This window comes from Salvia splendens, chromosome 2 (assembly GCF_004379255.2).
Source record: "Salvia splendens isolate huo1 chromosome 2, SspV2, whole genome shotgun sequence".
Taxonomy (NCBI): Eukaryota; Viridiplantae; Streptophyta; class Magnoliopsida; order Lamiales; family Lamiaceae; genus Salvia; species Salvia splendens.
In genome coordinates, this window is record NC_056033.1 from 17,797,255 (window position 1) to 17,809,707 (window position 12,453).

The window sequence follows — 12,453 nt, forward strand, 5'->3', positions numbered from 1 at the left end:
TACTATTAATATTAATACTTATTAATTTATTTTTATCCTATGGATTTGAATAGATTTAATTCTATTAAGACATTAAGACAAATCCTAGATGGATTAGAATAAACATTAGTCCAAGTTATCCTTATCTTTTGGATTTATATCCTAGATAGATTAGGATAAAGATAATATATAAGAAAATCCTTATTTAATTAGATTTAGATAAATTAATTTATCGAAGAAATCCTAAGTAATGTTTGATATATTTTGGATGTCTATTCTAAATAGAATTAAGATTTGTATAAATCTTAGTTGATGGGATTTTATTTTATCTTATGGATTATGATGGAATTGTTTATATCTAGTAATATCCTAGTACGATTTAAATAATAATAATCTTAGAGCAACATTATCTTTTAGAAGGATTTGAATGCATTGTAAATGGAGAAGGTGATGCTTTCATTGTTGAGGCGAAGTGTGATCTCTCCTTTTATAACATCAATCATGGCTCCTCCGGTCGCCAAAAATAGGCTTCCCAAAATTAGGGGTGCCTTTTCATCTTCCTGCTTTGTTAGGGTTCAATGACATTTCATGTATTAAATATATTGTCTAAGGCTTCTGCATTGAAAACCGCAAAGTGAAACATGTCTCATCATTAGGGACTCGGTCATTACCTTACAAAAGATTTTTTTTTCACGACCTAGATAGGCTTTGCCTACCTATCGCAAAGGTCGCAGTGTTAATCCGATATGTCTTTATTGCCAAGGAAAGATTAACAATATTGTCGTGGTATAGCACTGAACGAATTTAAGTGAGAACGTATCTTTATTGCTATCCACTAAATATTCAATCTCAGAAGTTTAGTGTATTTCTTAATCTTTGTATATAACATAAGGCATACGTTGCTAATTGTACAGTACTTTGACTTATCAGTAGGTGCGAGTTTTTCGCAACCCAATATTCCTGATATGTTTGGTAGTGGTAATTAATAATTTCTCTGTCCTGCAAGAATATGCACTATTTCCTTTTTAGTCTGTCACACAAGAATATACACTTTATAAATCTAGAAACTTCTTTGCTCTCTAATAAGGTGGGACTTATTCTCCGCTAACAATACTTTAATTACCTTTTCTTTCTACTTCACTATTACTTTACCAATTGTGCATTAAAACCCATGCTCCACCAAATGTGCATATTCTTATGAGACGGAGGGAGTAACTAGAATGATGTCAGTATTGTTATTGCATTAAATCCTGTGGCGGAATGTAGTTTGATTATATCGCCAAGAGGTATTCGAGAAAAGTTTATTATTCAAAACCCGATCAGTTTGGATTTGTTCCAAGAATAATACTACCCATGTCCGACAAGAGTGCACGCTTTTTTTCCTTTTTAATTTGTCTCACAAGAATATACATTTTTAATTTTGAAAACTCTTTTATCTCTAACGAGGTGAGATTCATTCTTCACTAACAATACTTTAATTACTTTATCTTTCTATATATCCCTTACTTGACAAATTGTACATTAAGATACGTGTCCAACCAAAAGTATATACTTTTGTAGGACGAATGGAATAATAGGTTATCACATATTTTCACATATACATCTCAAACTGGACAAACTCTTGAAAATAAGATACTAATTAATTTAAAGACTATAGCAGACATACTACAAATTTATTAATGGATATTGAGATCTTAGAACCACACAGCATATACTATGAATGACAATATATTTATTCGCATAATAGAGTAGTAAAAACACAATATATTTACAAGCGTCCAAGAATGAAATTAAATGAATTTGGTATGATACTTTTAAAGCCATGGTAGGAGAAAAAATGTTTGTCTCACCATATCTGAGGATGTTACAGTTCCCTAAGAAGTAAATTGGAAAAATTTAATTGGGTGTTCTTGTATCATAAGAATTTATCATCATCATCAATCACTCTCTTACCTAAAAACTAGAATTCAGCATGATTAGGAGAGAAGGGAGTATATAAGGCAAGTGAAACTCATGTATAACTGCTTCTTCAAACCGGCTCAGTCAAGCTTCAACCTCACAGCGCTTGATGGTGTGGGCTGGGAGGGAACACGGTGACAAGAAAGCGATGAATCATTTCAAAACTGGTGAATGTGATTACAGCAGCTGGGGTTGTCCTCAGCAGGTTAGTGGCACAGCCCCGATAAAAGCCAGGGACGCCTTCGCTCTGATATACTTTCTTGACGCAGTCCACCACACCAGAATACCGTTTCTCTGAGTGGTGTCCTTGTTCTTGAAGCCTTGAACGCACAACCTGCATTACGTTGTCAGAGGTGCAAGGAATGATTAGCCTGATCGGAATTATTATGATTTTGGCAATGCGTATTCATCTCTGCTAGTACATATCTAAAAGTACAAAACTGTACGTAAATCATATCTGGCTTTTGCACCGTACCTCATGGGGATATGTCAAGGTGGAAGCAAATACTTTTGAAACTGAGGAAGCAAGAGCAACATCGCTAGCGCCAAGTTTATCCGTGGTGGTGTTATCTATCATAATTGCAAGAAGTTCGTATTATTTTATTTCATAGTAGAAAATAAATCTCTGTAAAAGGCAGAAATCAGTCACAACATACGTTTATCAGCAAAGTAACTTTTTATCTTCTCATATGTAGGAAACTGAATAGCAACATGACTGATACCAGCCAAAGCTGGAACAAGACCACTGCGCATCAAAAAGAACATCAGATAAAATATTAGAAATCAAACCTTAAACCAAAAAATAACCTATTGATAACCTTATCCAAAATATACTATCTCCATGATTATGAGAAAGAGAAAACAACCTATATAGTCCCCGAATACCCTCCTCAAGTGCGATTCTTCTTAAGGCCGAAAATGTCCCCCTATAAGGAACCACCCCTGGTCTCATTCCTTGGGTCTGCAGAGAAGAAAAAGCAAAACATCACTCTTAAAATTATACTACTGATTATGAGATGGCTATTACCCACTTGTTACTATACACTCTTCACATCTAAAAGAGAATCAGTGTTTTAGTTCTATACCAAAAGTTTGGCAGTCCATAATTTAGGTAAAATGCTGCCAAAATCTCACAGAAGTTGAGAGTGTCTGACAATTGGCAAATCTCATTTTTTTGCCTTCTCTTGGCCAAAACAAGCAGTTCTTGAGCCCTATTAATGGTCCATAATATTGGCTTCTCCAAATATAACCGCCGATACTAAGTACATCAATGGCTAATTTGCCCTTTAATACTCTAAATTGCTGTATAACGACGTACACAAGATATAATCTTGACCATCCAAATTTGATCCAACGGATTATTTTTGGTCTTTGTTATTCACTGTACATATATATACATTGCAGTAACTAAAGACGTAAAATGGGTGAAAAAGAACAATATATAAACTAAATTGATTAACTTCTTTGAGTCTAGCATCTAACAGATTAGAGTTGCCTGTATATTTGTACAGATCCTAAACTTGAGAAAACAAAAAACTAAAATTGAGTAGCTTTGCTTCTTAGAGCCAAGCATCAACAAATTTGATTTGCCTTCAAATTTTAGACAGATCTGCATTCTCCCAGATTTTCCAGAATTGGGTAGAATAGAAAAAAGATTAAGATGAAATCAGAGTAGCTTCTTTTCTTTGAGTAAAGCACCTACAGAATTTAATCACCTACGCATAATGTACGTAAGACGATGAGCTGCATTTTACCCGCATTACGATTACATCAGAGTCAGATAAAACAATATTTTCACAAAGAAAAGAAAATGAGACAATAGTTATAATATAAACATACTTGAAACCTTGTCTTGACAACCCAGAGAGGATTTGTGACGATCGTAGTCGCAGCCCCAGCACCAGAAGCAGCAATCATGCTCGCGCCAATTGAGAGCTGATGATGATTTATATCTACAATTTCCGGGAATATAATGCATGAAAGTAATATATGGAACTAAAAAAAAGGTCCATTTGTACATTCATCTAAACTGAAACACTGAGAAGGTTCCTTATTCTTTGGTCAAAAGCCAACAGAGAAAAGCAAGTAATTAACTAACCATCAGCACCAAGCGAACTCTTTAATTGATCATAAATTGTAAAATACACCTGCAAAATGGTACTGTCAGTTACTTCTCACTAATCTTTCTGATGCAGCATCATGGTAAAAAGTAAAGAAAGCATAATGACTTACTGCCCAATTTGGAAGCAACGCAAGCACAGTAGGCGAAAGCCCACGGTACATGCCACGCAACCCGTCCTTTCGAAATATCTGTTCTAAGCTTCCGAATATGATACTACCTAGATTTTAAAGATATAAATATCTGTAAATTTTACACAGAAAACAAAAACGCTGGCTTAAACTTCACAACTCAGATATAAGATCTTTCAACTATGACAACAGTGAAAAATGTTTAAATCACGTTTCTTTGCGTACTACATTCACAAACGATTACCAGTTCCGGGAAGAGGCTAATCTGACCTTTGATATTAGTATTCGTGAGCTGCGGCAGCCCATGGACCTGCAGCCTTGTCTTAATAACATCAAGTGGACACACAAAAGTGGCTGCAATCACTCCTGTCAAGAAAATAAATCTCTATAAATCTCATTAAGTGTATCAATAATTGACGCTATACTCTGAAATCTAAAACAGTTCATGTTCTTAAATTTTAGATAGCTATGAATATCCAAAATTCGCTTAACATTTGCATCATTTACGAAATTGAGAACGAAAGAACGAGTTTATTCAATTATAAAAAGCGGTATTCATAACAAGAAATCGCCGGGAAAACGAGCATTTAAACAATAGACAACGGATTTACCAGCTGCGGCACCGGCGCCAGCGTTGCACATCAGGCCCCTCGAGCTAGGGAGGTGCGTATCAACGGTCATCGTGATATCTACAACAATCGGCTAATTCGAAAAAAAATAAGCGGAGGCGGCGGCGATGGTGGTGGTGGAGTTCTCTCTCAAGAGGCCGATCGTCTCCGATGACAACCGTCGCATGGCCAATCCAATCCGTACAGATCAAATCGTTCAACGGAGAATTCAAATGCAATCCTAGGGTTCAGGAATCTAATATAGCTCAAAAAGCGAAGTTTTCCGATTATTAATTTCGATTTTGAGCGCGAATGCGGCGACTTAATCTCAACAGAAGATTATATAGAGAAGATTGGAAAAAGCAGGAAAATTAATGCATCGCCGTCGTTGTATATATAGAGAGAGAGGGGAAGATGAAGGGTCGAATAGAATTTACTTGAATATTAGGAGCGCAAATGCAAATTCGCAATCCGAGACCAACGATGTAACGGAAATTGAGAAATGGAAATTTGTAGTGATAACCAAACACATATATTTAATCACTAGTATATTGGTAATACAACTGACAATTCTTGACCCGACATGAACCTGCACGAAAATAATGGATATGTATCAAAGCTTATTGGGTTCGTGTCCTTAACGTGTCGACACGATAACGACATGAAAATTTCGTGTCGTGTTCGTGTTACACGTTAAGAAATAATATTAAAATTTAAATTAGGTTTAGTCTAATGGAGAACTTAGTATTAGCGTAAAAATAGATTTTTCATTTTTCGTATTATTATAGTGTCGTTATTGTGTCGTGTCATATATGTGTTGTTATCGTGTCGTGTTGACCTGAAGTGGTTCGTGTCGTGTTCGGGTCTAAGGGTAGCGGGTCGTATTCGTGTTCGTGTTTGGAGTTTTCTTAATGGGTCGTGTTCGTATTTGTTATTATCGTGTAGTGTCGTTATCGTGTCGACACGATAACGACACAACACGCACGATTTGCTACCCCTAATTGGTAACTTTGTGATGAGAGAAATGGGTTAGATTGTAACATAAAAAATGAGTTAGGATGTTTTATAAAATTTTCATGACATTGTTTGGTATGTTAGGAAAATTACTCTTGTTGCCAATATATGTAGTATTCCCTCCGTTCAAAATAAGTTGAGTCGTATTTTTTTTGGGATGTCTTAATTACTAGTTGAGTTATTTTATTTTTTAACAAAAAACTCAACACCCAGTCATTCTTACTTTTATCTCATCACCTATACTTTCTCTTATATTTCCTCTTTCCTACTCCCTCTATTTTATAGTAGTTGAGATATTTTTTTCTAGCATGTAGATTAAGAAAAAAGTGTGCAATGTTTAAATAAAAAGATAACAAAATAGGAGAGAGGAATCTTGATGGCTCTAGTCTTCTCTTTATTCTCTTACTCCAATCTCCCAGTGGAAAATAATTTTTGATTTCTAGGTGTTGAATCTCTTGGAGAGGAATTCTTGGATAGCCATGGTATATCTAGTATTGTGAAAGTAGCCTAGGTGCTTCCCATGAATGGTTTCTATCTTCATATTCACATTCTCCGTCCTCAATCTTCCATACTTCCCTTTTTGAATCTAGTTTTTGAGGCTATCCATTTTATCTTTGGTTTTCCTTTGATTTTTGTTTTACAATTTAATAGATTAACATCAACTTTGGCAATCCTTGGAATTAAATGAAATCAAGCATTTTTATGGTTTCATATCATCAATATGAATCAAAATTCATACTCTACTTTCAGAACCCAAATGTGCGTATAAAACAAATCAAGTTCCAAGTTGAAACAAATCATGTTTGATCAATCAGAGTCCAAAACAACAGAGAAAAGGAAACTTGAGATTCCCAAAAGCAAAAAAGATTGCCAATGTTTCTTTGATTATTAGATCAAACAATCAAGTGAACAAGAATACAAGGCAATGCTTTATCAATAACACATGTCGATCACAAATTCGAATATACTTGTGAAAATGTATAATGATGAAGCAGGTAACATAGAATTGACCATGGTCTTGTCACAATACATTAGCTGCCTATATTTAACACTATACACTAACAGCTAAGGACAATTCTACCCAGGCAAATCAAATAAGGAGCTGCATCTAACTGATCACTGAAACTGTTGTCTCCGATTCGATCACGATCAATTGCACAGGAAATATAGGGTTAATTTACGAGCAGGGTCAGTGCACGAGTTCAACAATCGCCTCTCTGTCAATAAATAGGCATAAAAAAAATGAAGCTTTGGCATGCCCAGCTGTTTTACAAGTCATCAAGTATGGTGGATAACAGCAAGCCCTGTACGAACTCAGACCTTCTGGCCATCTCGATGTTCCTGTCTGTTGACAGAGACAATGGAAATCTGCAATGACAACAAGCACATAAGAAAATACGTGACAAGCTCTAAAATCAGAGTTCTTGCAGTGGCACACCCTATGCGCTATGGAGAAAAAAAAACAGAATACAAGAAGGGTATATAATATGCTAATGCTGATTGCAATATACTCTTTGTTTATGGAAACAGTGAAGGTGAACGGACTAATGAAAATTAAGAGAAGAGGCCTGTTATAACAGCACTCTGTACATCTTCATCAATGTTGTTTCAGTACTTCAGATTTAAATAAGATATGCCCAATCCCACCACTACAGACCGACAAAAGCTTTGCCCTGCCCAACCATCATATGCAAAGAACTTCACTACCATGACGAAATACACATAAATCTGTGATTAAAGCAATAGAGAACCAAAAAAATGATCACGGATCAACTACATGTAAGTAGTAGCACCTACTGGCATGCCTTTAAACAAAAAAATAGGTTGCATGTCCCAACACGACAAGGATACTCATCAGCACTAGTTCTCAAGCACGACCAAGATAAGAAACTGTCAAAGATAGAACTTATTAGGTTCTGGAGGCAATTTCACCAGTATCTTACTCTTCCATATAAATTCATTTTATTGTCATAGAATTAGAGGGATAAAGGTCAATGAATAAAATTGTTTACATTCTCACTGAAGCAGGTTGATGGAATTGGTGCAAAATACTACCTACGACCTATAATGCCAACAGCTCCTACTACCCCAAGAAGTTTTACTACTTCGCATTAAGCAAAAGAGAGCTAATTGATAGGATTCCAGTTTAAAATCCATAGCTAACTATATGTATAATATATTCAACACCACCACATAAGATCAAACCTACTTTTCAAACTACAAATCCTTTTCGATTCAATCCCAGCCCCAACTCCCAATCTCATACAACGGCAAGATACTATGGAGAACAGATGAATTTGACAGCATAATAAACATTATAACACATACTCTCCCTCCGCCCATTAAAAATATGGACATTTGGGACGGCATGGGTTTTAATGCACAATTGGTATAGTAAGAGAGAGATAGAAAGAAAATGTGATTATAGTATTGTTAGTGGAGAACGAGCCCCATCTTATTAGAGAGTAAGAAGTTACCAAAAATAGAAGGGGCTATTTTTATGGGACGGCCCAAAATGGAAAAAAGTCCATATTTTTATGGGAAGGAAGGAGTATCAATAACTAATCAAGCATCATAAACTCTATGTTCCACATTCCATTGTTTTATCAGTAAACACTAAACTGGGGATTTATGGATATTTACGAATTCATATTCACATTTTATGGTATCAGCTTATGTGCCATTTAGTTTTTCTCATGTTATCCTCTTTCACAGGAAAAGAGCACATGGCTCATTTGTAGTGAGTTAACAAAAAATATAAATTTGAGACAAAGTGTATTGGCTTACTTCTCAACAGAGTCATCATAAGAACTTTTTCCTGACAAGCTTGCTTCAGATGGAGTAGCAGCTTCAGTGATTTGGGGCCTGTAAGCTGGCTGAGGACTATTGACAAACGACAAAAGCATGGAATCAGCTGCTGCATTAGAGGACGAACCAACAGTGGGAGACTCCTTAACAGCACGTAAATGTTTGTCCTGCAATTCCTTCCTCAGTAGATATATTGATGAACGGGAGCGAGTGCTACGATGTGTCTTATTGCAGAGAGCGTATAAGTAAGTTAAAGGTAAATCTTTTTTCATATTGAGTAAATCTTCATAAATAACTCAACAAAAGACATTCAAGCGTTACAAAAAAGAAAAAAGAATGTAACTCATTCTTTTAAACATAGTTCAAAGGATATCTTCAATATACTCTCGTGATGAGTAATCACATGTGAAGCCATGTTTACCCGAACCTTCACAGCACAAACAGGGCAAATCTGGAAACAAAAGAAACAATAGCTAAGATACAGTAGAGATTCCTCTTAGCACTAAAAGGTAAAGACAGTAAACCTTGCATGACCCAAACTTCCAACTAATATTCAGCAAGCAAGAAACACACTTTCAACTAAAAAAAGTGTTTTTTACATCCATCAATTATTTATTAGAAGCCCCCTGTTCTCCAAAAACAAAAAGTCACCATGTCTATTAGTTCTCATCCATCTCATACTATCTACTATCAATTCGTCGAATTCAAACACCTTTCGACTGTCCTCACCACTCAAATTAGAAACCAGCCTTATGCTTAATCCTCAAAATATATATCCAACTCAAAAACACACACACCGCTATGCCAACTAACCTGCATCTGCAACTATCAATGAACAAAATCACCCCTTTAAGCATTTGAAAATCCTCTAAACACCCATTAAACACAACAATGCAGCTATATTGCTCTAAAAAACCGCTGCTTCTACTACTAGTTTCTATCATCACAACTAAAGTACCCCTACGTAGCAATCCCGAAAAAGGCGAAAAGCGTCGAATTATCCCTGGTTTAACCTCCATGCGGTGGTCGGCATCAATGTGGCAGCACAATCCCAAAACATCAAAATCCTCCGAGCAAAAAGGGCAAGCTAATTCCTCCGATTTCCCCTCAATTTCGACACCGTTGACCTCTTCCCCATCATACTCTTCCTCGCTCTCCTCGTCCTCTTCATTGTAATCATCTAAAAAATGACAAAATCAAAATCAATCAGGCCCAATAATCATACTGAACCTCGATTCGCGAAGCTCACCGTTGCACGGTGCGGAAAAAGAGGACAGCGCAATCTCCAAATCACGGTACAATCGATCGGCCATGTCGAATTAAAATTAATCGAATTATTTTTATCGGAGCTGAAAAATTAGGAAAGTCTACAAGAATTATACACGATTTGTATGTACGTGACAAAATCGGAAAATTGAAAACAGGGGGAGGAATTATACGCCAGTATAGTAGGGTTTGGGGATGGTTTATTTGCTTTATCATTATCACTTTCTAGCTGCAAGAAAATTCAGATACAAATAAAGGTGAAAAGGAGAAATGACGTGGAAATTGGGACACGGATTGGCCTCCAAACTCCCGCGTTATTCAATCACCAGCTGCGACTTTTGTTTTGTAAAATGTAGGGGTGTGCATTCGGGTTTCGGTTCGGTTTTTTGTCAAAAACCGAAACAAAATCGAAAAATCGAATTTAGTTCAAAATCCAAACCGAACCGAACTTGAAAAATCGAAAAACCGAAACCGAAAAAACCGAAAACCGAACTTAAAAAACTGAAAAACCCGAACAAAACCGAAAAAATCCGAAAAAAAAAATCGAAAAACCTGATAAAAAAAATATAATATAAATATATATTTATATATGTGTATTTTATTTTATTTTATATATACTAATAGAATATTTATATATAATATAAAATTAATAATACATATAATATATATTATATAGTAGAATATATTAAAAGAATATATATATTATATATAATATAATATATTAAATTAATAGAATATATATATAATTCGGTTTTTCGCTTTTTCGGTTTTTTTCTTCGCCCGAACCGAACCGAACCGAAAAACTGAATTTTTTTTATTTTTAAAACCGAACCGAACCGAAAAACCGAAAAAACCGAACCGAATTTCAAAATTTCGGTTTGGTTCGGTTCGGATATTCGGTTTCCGATTTTTTTGCTCACCCCTAGTAGAATGCTTCCACATTTTTTCTAATGAACTATACGCGCTGCCATATTTTTATCAATTGAATGAATATATAGTTATTTATTATTAATAACACTAAATTTTAATATTATTATAAAAAATTAAAAATTAATTTTTATTCTATGAATACAAAGTGACATCGCCTTATATGTATAGCCAGCTGCCATGATTATAATATCGTTAAGAAGTGAATTTTAATATTTTTATAGAAAATTTAAATTGATTTATATTGTTTGAAATAAAGTTGCATTTTTTTTGTATTGACCTTAACTTTGTTAAGATATACTACCTCCGTCCCTCAAATATTAGCACACTTTGACTCGGTATGAGTTTTAAGAAATGTAATGAAAAGTGAGTTGAAAAAGTTAGTGGATTATGGATCCTACTTTTATATATTAGTTTTATAATAAAATGTGAATAGGAATGAGTTAGTGGAATATGAGGTCCGCTACCAAAAATGGTAAAAGTGAAATGGAACAAACTTTGGGGGATGGACGGAAATGGAAAAATGGGACAAACTTTCAGGAACTGAGGTAGTAATATCTACTACAAATTTACATTAGTGAAACTTACATTGCATACAATCCAAGATTAACCCATGACTCAAGTTTTTTAAATAAACTAAAGGGGAATCTTCTCCTTTAAAAAACCTCTAACAAAACGTGCAAATATTTTTTTAAGTTTATTTATTTTGGGGTAAGACTATTAAAATATTTCCTTTTTCATTTTTTAGTCGTATGCTAAAAGAAAATACGGAAAAAACTCTTGACAAAACATTGTGAAATTGAAGATTCAATTTTGATTGAATCAAAGCACCAAATTTTTAGAAACAAAAGAAAACGAAAATAAATGACAAATTTTCAGAGACGATGGAGTATATAAATAATATAGTTATAGATTTCTTGATAGTGTTTCAAACGGTCGACAATTTTTAGTATATGGAGTAGCAAATTATTGACTTCGTTTTTTTAATAAAATAACGCCATAAAAGTTTCCCACTAATTATTTAAATTTCTGTAATTCTTCAACATTAACATTTATTGAAAATAGAAATTTTAAAAATATTTACGACTAATTGTGTATTTTGACGAAAAGCGAAGATACATACATATCGTTGCTCTACATTCTTTTATAGATCTATTTTGGAACCATTTGATGCATTTTTGTGAGAAATCCTAACTAATCATCCATATTATAAAAGTCGTGTCCTGTCCGCCGCTGTGCTGTCCGCCGTTGTGTTGTCCGCCACTGGCACGGCGCTGCTCGATGCATCGAGCACGTCCGTGCCACTGAGCAGGCTGACGTGGCGCAACGGGATTGGCCAACGGCTTTGCCGTTGGCATTTTCGATTTTTCTTTTTTTTAAAAAAATCAAATTTAATTTCAAAAATTAATTTTAAATAAAAAAATATTTTCCCACTTCCCAATAAATTATATCCGTTTTCTCTCCACTTTTAATTTATTTTTTAATTTTTTCCCCAAAATTCACATTTTCATCTATAAATACCTCCACTTCCACACAAAAATTTCACACCACACTACACAATTCTCATCTAAATTCTATCATCTTCTCTTATCAATTCTCAATTTTTCACTCTTACAAAAAAAATGTCCGGCTCCGGCGATCA

General features: G+C 34.7%; 2 protein-coding genes across 4 annotated transcripts; both read right to left on the reverse strand.

Annotated features, from left to right (window-relative positions):
• Positions 1 to 1,764: 1,764 nt before the first annotated feature.
• On the reverse strand, positions 1,765 to 5,280 carry LOC121762304 (nicotinamide adenine dinucleotide transporter 1, chloroplastic-like). The gene is made up of 9 exons (XM_042158140.1): positions 4,800 to 5,280; positions 4,459 to 4,554; positions 4,171 to 4,277; positions 4,037 to 4,085; positions 3,778 to 3,890; positions 2,805 to 2,899; positions 2,595 to 2,683; positions 2,414 to 2,508; positions 1,765 to 2,272 (listed from the first exon to the last, which is right to left on the reverse strand). The coding sequence occupies exons 1-9, from the start codon at positions 4,867 to 4,869 to the stop codon at positions 2,036 to 2,038; spliced, it is 951 nt and encodes a 316-aa protein (XP_042014074.1). The 5' UTR covers positions 4,870 to 5,280; the 3' UTR covers positions 1,765 to 2,035.
• Positions 5,281 to 6,739: 1,459 nt separating this feature from the next.
• On the reverse strand, positions 6,740 to 10,115 carry LOC121790487 (protein DEHYDRATION-INDUCED 19 homolog 3-like). 3 transcript variants are annotated; one of them, XM_042188692.1, is made up of 5 exons: positions 9,868 to 10,115; positions 9,583 to 9,798; positions 8,992 to 9,069; positions 8,598 to 8,838; positions 6,740 to 7,178 (listed from the first exon to the last, which is right to left on the reverse strand). In XM_042188692.1, the coding sequence occupies exons 1-5, from the start codon at positions 9,929 to 9,931 to the stop codon at positions 7,079 to 7,081; spliced, it is 699 nt and encodes a 232-aa protein (XP_042044626.1). In that variant the 5' UTR covers positions 9,932 to 10,115; the 3' UTR covers positions 6,740 to 7,078. The 3 variants fall into 3 exon arrangements, with proteins under 3 accessions (XP_042044626.1, XP_042044621.1, XP_042044629.1); XM_042188687.1 differs by having other exon boundaries at positions 9,577 to 9,798; XM_042188695.1 differs by having other exon boundaries at positions 8,598 to 8,857; positions 9,632 to 9,798; positions 9,868 to 10,114.
• Positions 10,116 to 12,453: the final 2,338 nt, after the last annotated feature.